A 12,452-nucleotide genomic window follows, 5' to 3' on the forward strand; every position below is an offset into this window, starting at 1 on the left:
TATGGTACACGATTTGATAGACTTTCTCCAAGGGTCGACTGACGATTTGGTGTGCGCGCAAACGTACAATCTTGTGCGGTTCGTAGGTGGTTACTTTTAAGTTTTCATCCTGTCCAGACTGCAAAGCTTCTCTTTCAATACGCCAAAGTTCACCAGCCGACTGTTGCGATAATTGAGAGTCAATCGTTTCACTTTACACTCCGTGTGCACATTTCCTTGTGGGTCCCGGTATTCATAGCCGTAATTTTTAGGACCGACACTAGCAAAATTTAGAACGTTGTCGTCGGGGTGCTCATCTGTCCAGGATCCTGAACGGTCTCCTTCGATGTCAGGGTGACGTTGACCCAGGCGAACGATGTAGATGCAACTGTCCGTGTCAAAGTGCAGGAAACAAACTCTTAACATTTCTTAAGCTTCGTACAATTTTAAGCGATCATGGGTTGTCATGTAAGCCGCAATGATGACATATCCAAATTCATCAGCTTCTACAAAGTCTATGTCTTCTTCGTAATTGACTAAGATCAAGTCCTCGCGAAGGACGTCCACGTGTTTCATGTATTTAGTTTTGTCGTGAATCATCTGTTAGTAGCTGGAAGGTTCGTTCAAATATTCCGTCTTGGGGAAACACGGCCGTTGTGCCATTTTGCCCCACAAGCATTTTAACATCACTTTGGCAAACGATCGTCTTCCTTCATATTTTTCACTTGTTCTAAAGTTATGTTTTCCTGCTCCCATTATTTGTCTTTAAATTTATTTTGGTTTTCGGGAGTGTGGCACCAGGAAGGATGGCCGCTGGCGTCTTGTTCCAGTTTCAAAAAGGCGTCCACGTAGTCTGCGACAATGCCTTTCTGAGTCTCGTCGCCATTGTGGTACTGTTCTGTCTTGAGAAAGTGGTAACATTTCGTACACTTCTAAGAATTGGCATCCCAGGTCCAGAGCTTTACACAATTCCACGCTGACCCACGTCCCTGTCAAGGTGCGTTCGTCATGTGTGTACTGACAAGGTCGGTCTTGGTTGCACGTTTCGGCACAAGTACGGCACAAAGGGAACATCAGTTTTCCTTGGCAATGGTGACGTAAAACGGGATGTTACAAGTCCGTGGGAGGCAAGACATTGTACTTGATCAATCTTTCGTGTTGTCGAATGATGTCTAGGTCGATGTTTTCTGTAAGCAATTGCGGGTGCCCTGAGGGAAAGTGACGATATTTGCACAGGTAAGTATATATCGAACACACGTCCAAGTATGTGATTTTGTCTCCTTTCTACTTGTCGGCTTGGAACAAACATGTGGCATTTGTCCGTCCTCCGTACAAATTGTCCCTTAGGTTCAGCGGGTCCACCAGCTTGTAACTTTCCACGATGCATTTAAACTAGGGATCGGTTTTCAAACGGTGATCGTGCTCAGTCCCCACATTTCCACCAATTGGTGTCCTTGCTGTTCTAACTTCAAGCGCCGCTGACAAGAGGCCTCGTACAAGTCTTCCATGGTACTTTGTAAAAACTGCTTTTTAGTGTCACGTTGAGGGTAGCAGATGTGACATCTGTGAAATAAGCATTCGTTAAACTCGTACACGATCTTGGGGCTTCTTAAGTCCCAACCATCCACCGAATACGTTACGGTGGTCTTTTCGCCTCCTTCTTGTCGAGTATATTGAATCCCTTTGTCTTCTTTGTCGCACAAAGATTATAGGCAGCATAGGGCTTTGACCAAGTATTGACGTTTGACAAGGTTCTTCGCTTGAGCGCTTATGACAGCCATAGTGTTTTTGGGCATGAATATTTAGCGGTACACTAAGGAACACGCTTTGGCAATGATGCAGGCTTCTTTCAAAGGATCGATACTTCCGTGTTCCATGAACAGTTCTCAAAATTTTCCACAGCAACGCCGTAAAATGTCCACGTCGGAACGGCAATACTTTAACATTTCTTCATGAAAGCCGAAAGGGTCCGAGGCGTGAGTCTGGTACCTTGCGTAGAAAGCTTCTCGTTATTCGGTACGCATGTTGTCGGGACTGTATAGATGAGCCTCAGGCAAATGGGGTATAACGGCGTGTTGATTGGCTTCGGTATTAAAAAAGTGCAAAAAAAATAGCGTTTGGTCATTTCTGTCATTCCAATGTTTTAGGCAATCGACTCAAAGGTATGGCCAAGTAACTCATCAAATCTTTAAACTGCACTCGACACACTTGCATGGAAATGATTTTGGCTCCGTTAAAATTCACTTTCGGACGTTCAGTACTTTGTTTTGTATAGTATCTCAAAATAAAATGTCCATCATATCCCGAGAAATTGTTAGCCATCACCGTGACATGGCGATGACAATCTCCATAACATTCGATGTCCTCTTTGCTCCACGTCTTGGCGATCCACTGAGCGATATCGACCAGCGTGTTAGGTCCCCGAAGTATTTTATCACGTCCTCTAGGAATCTACAGTGAGGGAAATGACTAAAGATGGGCTCTTGGGTGCACTTCTCGCACGCTCAGTGAGCCACGAAGAAATTAGGAATGTAAAAGCCAGTCTCTTGCATGCATTCTAAATTGAAAAATACGAAATTTAATTTAATCTAATTGCCAACGTCTTCCTCTTGTTTGGAATGGTATTTTTGAATGTAGTGTTCCTATTCCAAGTCCACGATTTCGTGACAAATGTGACATCGTTTCATTCCAGAACATACGTGAGCCTTGGCATTATGGCCAGGGTTCCTAGCGGTTGGACGTTTACTTGCCCTTGCGAAATATGTCAGTGTAACAACAAGTAGTCGAGAGGGATATATATGCAGAGAGAACGAACTTGGTTAAATCATTTTTGAATCAGCAATGGGGATGAAACGATCGCACATTTTCAGTGAAAGAGAAGAAGAAGGTCAGAGGCAGCGACGGGACATATCGCCTCACACACGATAAGAAGTGTTCGCTCAATTCGAAGACATGAGATAACCTGAACCAATACTTCCACGTCGTCAACCAGACCGAGAGAGCATATTCCAAACCGAAGTCCATCACCACCACTAAACCCTGAAAAATAATACCACATTCGAGAGACGGAAAAGCGCTCCTCTAGAAAATTTCAAACCACGGCCTACAAGTATATGGTGAAGTTTAAAGATTTTAAGTCCGACGTACCGGTCGAGAAAGCAGTGAGGTTCGTCACCGATGTGTGGGATTCTTTGTTAACCACACTGAAACAGCAATGTGAAGCCAAAGAAGACGATCGCTTGAGACTTTCCATTCATCACGACAGTTTGAAGTCCTTCGTTTTGATGGAGTTTAGCAGTCCAGCAGAAGTGACACCTTCAAAGTCATCGACAAGATTCAATACGTGCAACAATCCAACGACAAGTTTCACATCACCGATGGAAACGCGACACTCTTCATGACATACGTTTCTCTTCCCCAAGAGACAGGATTCGCGAAAGTGCTATTGGTGGACGAACTTCGCAGCACCAGAAAGAGCCTCTTTCAAACTAACAATACTCAAGACCAGATGTGTTTACATCGTGCCATCGTGGTGGAACGAACGTAAGCCGACAAGAACGACACGGCAGAAAGGACAAGAACCTGGGAGAACATTTGACAATCGGACCGAGCCAAACATCGAAGTAAAGAACTCATGTTACAGCAAGTGGGGCTATCCAATGACACACCCTGTAGCATTCCTGAAATGCAAAATTTGCAAGATGTCCTGGCTCCACCCTACACATTGAAAGTGCACCCTCAAGAAGTGCGCGAACCTCTTTTGTTTCGAGGCAAAGATATCAAAGACGGAAAATACATATCGATGCCATCACTAGTATCTCCCAAGTCCCGGGATGCGGTTATTATTGTGAGAAAATGTGATCATTGCTATAACAATCGACAGCATCACAAGCATGTGGATCAAAACGATGTTTGGCCTCTCATGGTGAAATTTAAATATTTTGCGATTGACGTTCCACCCGAAGAAGCAGCAGGTTTTATTACAGACCTACTTGACTCACTGTTAGAGGAATTCAAACGTCAGTGCCAAGTCAAAGATAGAGGTCGTTTAAGCCTATCTATGTATCACGACAGTTTGAACTCGCCTGTATGTCTAGGGTTTAGCGCACCTGCAGAATTAACTTCTTCCAAACTTGTAAGGGCTATTGAAGACGTGCAGACGATGAGAGAAATATTTGACATCACCGGTGGAAAAGTGACCATTCATATGGCATGCGTTGTACCTCCATGGGAAGAAAACGATGACCGTACTTGATCTGCTTATCGATAAGTTTACCTAGCACAATGGACATAACAGCAGATTTACGAATGAAAGGAAGTACGTGATGGGAAATATCTACGCTGGGACACAAATGGTAGCTGACCAGATTTTAAACAACGTGTGTGACGGATATAGAGAGAAACATAAACTTTGTCCTATTTGATTGTTTGTTACTTGTTTTGTTTTAGCCTTTTCTTATAAAGGAACATTTAATGTAAATACGTTGTGTATGAAGTGATTTTTAGAAAGGCGTGAACTTTAATTTTAAGAAGTAGTTTACTAGAACTAAGAACTAAATAACTCGTAAATAGGTTTGTTTCATGTCCAACTGTTTATGTTTTAAATGGATAGTGCTTAGACCAAAGCACATGCCAGACAGCCCATGTATATACTTGAATACATGTTTTGTACCCATACCATAGACTTTTCTTTTTCGAGTCTCTATTCTATATGTGTGTCCTTCTTTAGAATATTTCTGTCCTCTTTTCTGTGTGCTTCCATCTTCTTTGTTTGAATGTGTATTTGTTTGTTTCTGTATATCTATGTTTGTCCCTATAAATGCATTTCATCCTATGAATAGATTTGGCCCTATAAACACCGTGACGTCACCCATGTTCAATTCCCGAGGTGTCATTCCCATGTTAAATTCCCATTGTCTCTATACATGCCCGACCATGTTAAATTCCCATAGACCCCATTGTGCTGGGACAATTTATTGACTTAGACTAACATTGACCCTATACACCTCCAAGGTTTTGCCCCAAGTTAAATAACCCATAGACCCTGAACAGTCCCACGACCTTTTTGACTGTGATTTCCATAGACCCTAAAGTATCCCACTATACTACTCAGAGACAATTGAGATCGATGAAATGAATCACCTGAGCATTGTGCTTAAATATAGAATACGCCTAGGTAAACCATGTAGTTACATGTTTCATGTGCTAGTGTAAATGTCTCGGTTATGCAACTAAACCTGTACTGTCATTGACGTTTATATGACAATATAGCAGCATAGATAATGGTTCGCTGATCCGTTAGAGTGAAACTTTGCCTAAACTGGTCGTCTGTTAACATACCTCCTCTGCAGACGTTTAAAATAGTTTTGCCCCAGTATAACCGTTTGATACTAGTCGACCCTACAAACACAGGCCACCGCTATTAAGCAGCCAAAATGTGTGTTCCTAACTGTCCGACTTGGGAAAGTTTAACTTTCCATTTATATTTGTGTTTTAGATAAACACATGTAAGCCGTACTAGACACATCATGATAAAGACACGTAAATGTTACTAAAGACGTTTTGATAAAGACACGTAATTCTTGCTAGAGACGTCATGATTAGGACAAGAAAATCTTACTAGAGACGCCGAGATAAAAATGTGTAAATCTTACTAGGGACTTCAAGACATAGAGTGTGTGTTATATAGGTTCGATAATCAATCGTACACGACTGATGTGTTGAGAAGAACGAAAGCTAAGAGATACAAAATATTATTCCATTTTAAATAAACAGAGAAAAGAAATTGTTTTCCTTAATATTTAATGTTTTCCCATTATACATTGTTTAATACTGAATGTTTTCCCATTATACCTTGTTTAATATTGAATGTTTTCCCATTATACATTGTTTAATATTGAATGTTGTCCCCATTATACATTGCTTAATATTGAAAAAGGTTACTCTTTATACATTAATATTAAACTTTTACCCACTATGCATAGATTGATATTGAATGTCTACCCTTATGCATTGTTTAATATTGAAACTTTATTATTTAGACATTGTTTAATATTAACTCTTGGCCAGAATAGTCTTATTCCAGTGTGTGTGTGTGATTTGTATGTATTCCAGTGTGTGTGTGTGATTTGTATGTATGTATGTATGTATGTATGTATGTATGTATGTATGTATGTATGTATGTATGTGTGTGTGTGTGTGTTATTTGTGTGTGTATGTAAGTATGTATGTATGTATGTATGTATGCATGCATGCATGCGTGCGTGTGTTTGTGTATGTATGCATGTATGTGTGTGTGTATGTATATGTGTGTATGTATGTGTGTGTGTGTGATTTGTGTGTGTGTATGTATGTATGTATGTATGCATGTATGTATGTATGTATGTATGTATTTATGTATGCATGTATGTATGTATGCATGCATGCATGCATGTGTACGTGTGTGTGTATGTATGAATGTATGTGTGTGTGTGTGTGTGTGTGTGTGTGTGTGTGTGTGTGTAATTTGCATTTTTAACGTAACTTTAACACATTTTCTGTCATATCCCCACGATGTCTGCAGTGTAGCATCTTATAGTGATGTCTAGCACAGGGGCATCGTGCCGCAGACATGATGCACGATGTCCCACGCAGTCACATTATCCTGACACCAGGCCGACCAATCCTAAAACTAACCTCTTAATGCAGAGCTCCTAGCAAGGGAGCTGTTTGTACCATTTTATAAGTCTTCTGTATGAACACGCGACCTCCCGCATCCGATGCCTACGCTCTGACTACTAGGCCACTGTAGCCGTTTTACCCCAGTAAATGAGACTTTTTTAAGTAATTCCAATGAATGAATTAAATAATTCCAGTCAAATTATATCTGAAAACAACCAAACGTTATTCCACTTTGACTCATAATGAAATAGGAACAAAGATATTGTTTGCATCTCCAACATATACAAAACTTAGACACAATAAGATAAGCAGGATGTGGGTCATTTTCCCATCAAATTAGTAAACAATTTCACTTCTAGAACCTTCTAAGGTCCAAAGGCCATGTAAACATGTTTACAAATATTATCTTAAAGTAAAAGCCACAATCATTGAGAAATGTTTGTTATGTAATATATTGTTAACAAATTATCTTTACAATCTTCATTCATGGACAAAAGTGAAAAACAAGCAATAGATATACATATCACCATTGTTCATTGTTTAAAGTTTGTTCCTTAGTTATTGGTTAATGTAGGATGCTTTAAGCGTTCATATTCCGGAATACTCCTAATGTACAAAGGAATTAAAACCCCACCTAAACTAGGTGTCTTAAATGCATACCTTCGTTTCCCAGTCTATTTTCGTCACAGATGATCATAGGATTCGAATAATCCAATGGTATAGAATACACTGTTTCTGAGGAACTGTCAGTTTCCTTGGCAACGGCCTTGATGCGTCTTTGTTGGGAATATGTATGGAACCGTATAATCTACAATATATGTTTCGAAGCTGAATGGTGGCCTTTGTCATTTTGCCCGTAATCAGGTTAGATTCACTCAATTGTAAGATAATACTACGTAGTTTCACTTACACTGAAAAGTTTGTATGATACTCATCGAACCTCAGTATAGAACGTATATACAGTATAGTTCATTTTATGTACAAGAAGTTCAATGACGGGGGTGGGGGAGAAATGCACATTATATAAATAGTTACCTGGCACACCGAATCTAATTTTGTTTCTTAATGGAAATAATAAAGATTTACAAACTTTTCCCATTCTTGCTTATTTTCAGAACAGCATTCTACCCCTTCCTCCCCGACCATCCAACACCACCCCTCAAATGATTGTCACAATATGTGGCAGAGAATTTGGTGTTGTGCAAAAAATAAATTAACATAAATTACTTAATATGCATGACTGCATATCAAACTAGCAATATGGCTGACTCTTTTTTTTTTTTGTTTTTTTTTTTGTTTTTTACCGTGTTGACATGTTTACAAGCAGGAGATACTTATGAGTGAATCATACTGGAATTAAAAGTGTAATTTAGTTAATCTTTACATATAGAGATGGTTGCACATGACTTTTTACATCTTCCATCTTGCACGGTCAGACATTTTATACGTAGCGTTACTTACGTTTTTCTCTCCAAACATTATACCTGTCCTGCCTTAAAAGTAGTGTCCTTCGTTTCACCAAAGTATCCATCAGTTACCATAACCAACTTGGGTAAGTCCTTTCCGAATTGCTGGTGAAAGTCTGAAATTTTATAGCGTGTACTGTGAGTGATAAATTCCATAGCAATTTTTTTTTCCAACGGTCTACGTACTTATTGCTAGAGAGACTCGCTTTGAGTCTAAAACAGTGCGTCACTGTATTAATCCAGACTGATCCTTGCTGTTTTTAACACCTTACCTATTTGATAATGTTCCTATCGTAACGCCCCTAGTATGTGTACCTCCTTAACATATTTATAATTTCTACCTTTCCAGTTAAAACGAGACTATCACAAAATTTCTCAACTGTTTCGATAAATTAAAGCAAGTATAGATAGATAAAAGTTAATTTGCTCAAGGTGTTTAACCTAATGAAGGATGCCTTTGTTCTGTTTGCTAAAGGCATTGAGGTGGTCTTCATGTGGAATCACTATTGGGATCATTATGAGTTCCATACATTGGGAAATAATTAGCGTGTGAATCAACAATGAAGACTAGACCTTCCTGATTTAAATACCGCAGCAACCACAAATGAAGTAAATTTAATATTGATTACAATCATGCCTAACAGAAATATGATGCGTTTATGTGCTTCTGAAAGGCGTGGACAGAAATATATTATTTAATATAACATCCGTCCTCCAAAATTCATGTCACTAGTGCCAGTGAAGTATCCCTACTCTAAAAGAGATGACCACAAACATTCAGTGTTCGATAAGACTCAGAGAATCTGGAATGTTTGCCACCTGTTCTAGTGTATGTATGATACATTGTTTCTTTCAAGCCTAGAATAAAATCATATAATCAATAACTAATTGCACTTCATTCATCGTTCATCCATTCATTATTCATCCATTCATCCATCCATTTCCATCCATCCATCCATCCATCCGGGGGCCCCGAGTGACCGAGTGGTCTAAAGCGCTTTCCGTTACGGATCACTGCCATCTCACCTCTGTCTGTGTGGGTTCGAGCCTCGGATTCGGCCAATGTGGGTATGTGAGAAAGCTTGCCAGTAGCTTCTCGTGGGTCGGTGGTTCTTCCCGGGGTTTTTCCCCGGGTTCTTCCTCCACCATCGATACTGGCCGCCATATATAGCCTATCGTGTGCTGAAAAATGGCGTTAAACCCTACAACCACAACCATCCATCCATCCATTCGTTCGTTCGTGCATTCATTCATTCATTCATTCATTCAACCCAAATATTGACCACTATCTATTACCCATTATTATACATCTAATTTACCCATATATTTACCCATACATCACACTTTCGTGAACTTGATTTCTCAGTTACTGACAGTAGTAATATGGGGCGCTGTGTGGTATATCGGGATTTAACATTATGCCGTACGTTTACCTAGAGAAACGAGGGAGCGATTTGGGGTCATACACGAACTTCCATGTTAAAAATTTCCATTGGTTTACATTGTGGGAAACTATATGTCCAGACTGGAATTTAGCATTGCGTTAGCTATTATCAAATATTAATTGATCAACTATTCAACACTCACTTTTTCATTGCAATACAATATCTACGTTTTCAATATTAGCCATTGATTAATATTCAACACCCTGCTATCAAAGGCCTACATTTTATTATTTTATTGAATAACCAACCTTTCTCATCTGTAAAAAAACTACACCCTTTACACCAGTTTACAGTTTCAAATATTTACGTGCAGAAATATACCAATAGATAGAACCATAGTGGGTATATCTCGATTATCTAAACAAGTACATAATATGCTAAAATTAAGCCTGAGTGTTAAAAAAGTATAATTTGGGCAAATTATGTTGTTTTAAATAAGAAGTTTTGAATTTCGGAATCCAAATTTGGGTTCCGAAATTCGTGTATAGAAAATTCGTCTAATTAAGAGAAATTGTAGTTTAAAGTCTAATTTCCAAATTATTCTTCAAAATTTCATACATTAAATTTTCGTTTTTCAACAATTACATCTCTCGTTTTTCCTGACATGATCAATCTTTTGCTGAGATCTTTATTTTAGGGCTTTCCTTTCCACTATCCTTTTTCCGTCTGCCCCCTTATCTTCCTACCCCTATCTGTCTCCGACTTGGAACAACTACGCTCAATATATACAACTGGCACGTGTAAGCATTCTGGTAAACAAAGCATGGATTGGTGGGTACTGCAATCGATCGGCCAATCCAAATCGACCATGCTGACGGAACATGACCTCACGACAGTAATACACACACCTATTTTTTAATTTTTCTAATTTAACATAATATTACACAATATGATCAGTTATGACAAACCTACCAGAATATATTATTCTCATCTTCGAATGTTTGTGCAGGTAATTTAATTTTAAAATCTTGTATTGTAACGGGTAACGAGCATTATTATGTAAGATGGGCCATCTCAAAATGGCCACGCTCGACTACAATAACGTGTTGTGACTAAAATCAGCCAATCGGAAGATACATGAAGTTGCGGCGCAGCACTATGTTTTAGTTAGTCGTGATTAGATATAGACATAGACCCAAACACCCCATAAAAGAGCATATGGGATTATTTAATAAATAGTTTTAACACATACCACACTACTTCATTTTTCTTCTCCTCAAACTTCTACTCACAGTTGGTGGATAGACTAAGACACGATTCAGGCACCTTTCACTCTCCACATACATTTCTTTCGTGATGAAGTGCAAACGATTAGAGATCAAACTGAAACTGACAAAACAAAATCACTTGAGTCATATATAATCTATGTTAGGGTTTTGACCGAGACAAGGAAATCTCAGTAAAGGGGTTACATTATTTGTCTCCCCACGAGGCTTGCTGATGGAGGAGACATAAAATGTAACCCCACGACCGGGATTTCCTTGTCTCGGTCCAAACCCCAAAATAGATTATTTCTCACCCAATAATTTCCTTTAAAGTGGAAAATAACTTATGACTTGTGCAATATAGTTTACGCACAAATGTTTAAATGCGGTGCATCAGCCGAGTGGTCTAAAGCGCTCTCCGTTACGGATCACCGCCATCTCACCTCTGTCTGCGTGGGTTTGAGTCTCGGATTCGACTAATGTGGGTATGTGAGAAAGCTTGCCAGTAGCTTCTCGTGGGTCGGTGGTTCTTTCCCGGGGTCTTCCCGGGTTCTTCCTCCACCATTAATACTGGCCGCCATGTATAGCCTATCGTGTGCTGAAAAATGGCGTTAAACTCCACAATAACAATAACAACAACAAAAAGCGGTGCATCAATACAAATATGTTAATGAGGGCTGTGGCGTGACCGTGTCATCAGAAGTACACAGTCTTCATGCGTGAGCACAGAAAAAAATAACAACATAATACGTTTCATAGTATTGAGGTATTATCACATTTAATATATGGATGTTATATGAAATTAACAATAAATAGTTAATATTTATTACCAAAAAAATGTTTCATTTTCATCAGTTCCAATTTAGAAAATTATATTGTAAATAATGAAATGATACTGGGTCCACACCAATGTTGTACTGTATAGGCTATTATCATAACGACCAGTTACATGTAGCATGAGTGTCCGTGCTTGGGTTATCCACGAGTAATTAGTGATCTGTGTCACTATTAATAAAAAAAAACGCTGTTTTATGGTTGACAGAAATGGTGACAAGAGAGGCAAGTGGGGAAATTATTATTATTATTATTATTATTATTATTATTGTTGATGTCCTTTTTTAGCTATTCGTTGACTTCAATCATTAGTTTTTACACTTAAAAATAATACTACCAACTCGGTAAGTATTAAATGACGATCAGAAGAAGAATATGAAGAATCGTGTGATTCTTACCTTTCTGACTTTGAAACTTACTACACACTGGAATTCATGTTCAGTTTTTATTTAACTCATTGAGTTAGTATCAAATGCATTTCGTTACCTTTTATTTGCCCACTATATGAATTGTAGTTTGATTCGAGATAGATGAAAAACGATATTGGGGGCTCTCGTGCTCTTGTCGATTTTGATAAATGGATTTTTGATCCCACTGACGACAAGTGACACGTGGAGGGAAGAAGAATTCCGTTACAGGAGCTGTTATCGACACTCCACAATAATGGATAACAATTTCTGAGTATCAAGAGTGCCAGGAGGTAAAGAAAGATCGTTGTGACCACCGATGCTGACAGGGAATGGCGAATTCAGCTTAAACACTATCCAATGAATAAAGGACTCGGAGCTTTCTTTTGGAACTACGAGAATGCATTTATAGAACTTTTGTGCAGATTCAAGTTAAATGCAAAGAACCCTAGAGTC

General features: G+C 39.0%; 1 protein-coding gene across 5 annotated transcripts in view; it reads right to left on the reverse strand.

Annotated features, from left to right (window-relative positions):
* The window catches only part of LOC149783245 (uncharacterized), a 34,474-nt gene that overhangs the window by 11,663 nt on the left and 10,359 nt on the right, over window positions 1–12,452 (reverse strand). Inside the window, exons 2-4 of one of the 5 annotated variants that reach the window (XM_089931456.1) lie at window positions 10,743–10,879; window positions 8,124–8,221; window positions 7,300–7,447 (exon numbers count right to left, since the gene is read on the reverse strand). In XM_089931456.1, the coding sequence (XP_089787582.1) occupies window positions 7,300–7,447; window positions 8,124–8,180 (205 nt within the window). In that variant the 5' untranslated portion in view covers window positions 8,181–8,221; window positions 10,743–10,879. Of the gene's footprint in view, window positions 1–7,299; window positions 7,448–8,100; window positions 8,336–10,742; window positions 10,880–12,452 lie in introns of those variants that run through there. The other 4 variants (XM_089931457.1, XM_089931459.1, XM_089931455.1 and 1 more) reach the window with 4 other exon arrangements.

The sequence above is a fragment of the Sinohyriopsis cumingii genome, chromosome 14 (genome assembly GCF_028554795.1).
Source record: "Sinohyriopsis cumingii isolate HCF-2022 chromosome 14, ASM2855479v2, whole genome shotgun sequence".
NCBI classification, from domain to species: Eukaryota; Metazoa; Mollusca; class Bivalvia; order Unionida; family Unionidae; genus Sinohyriopsis; species Sinohyriopsis cumingii.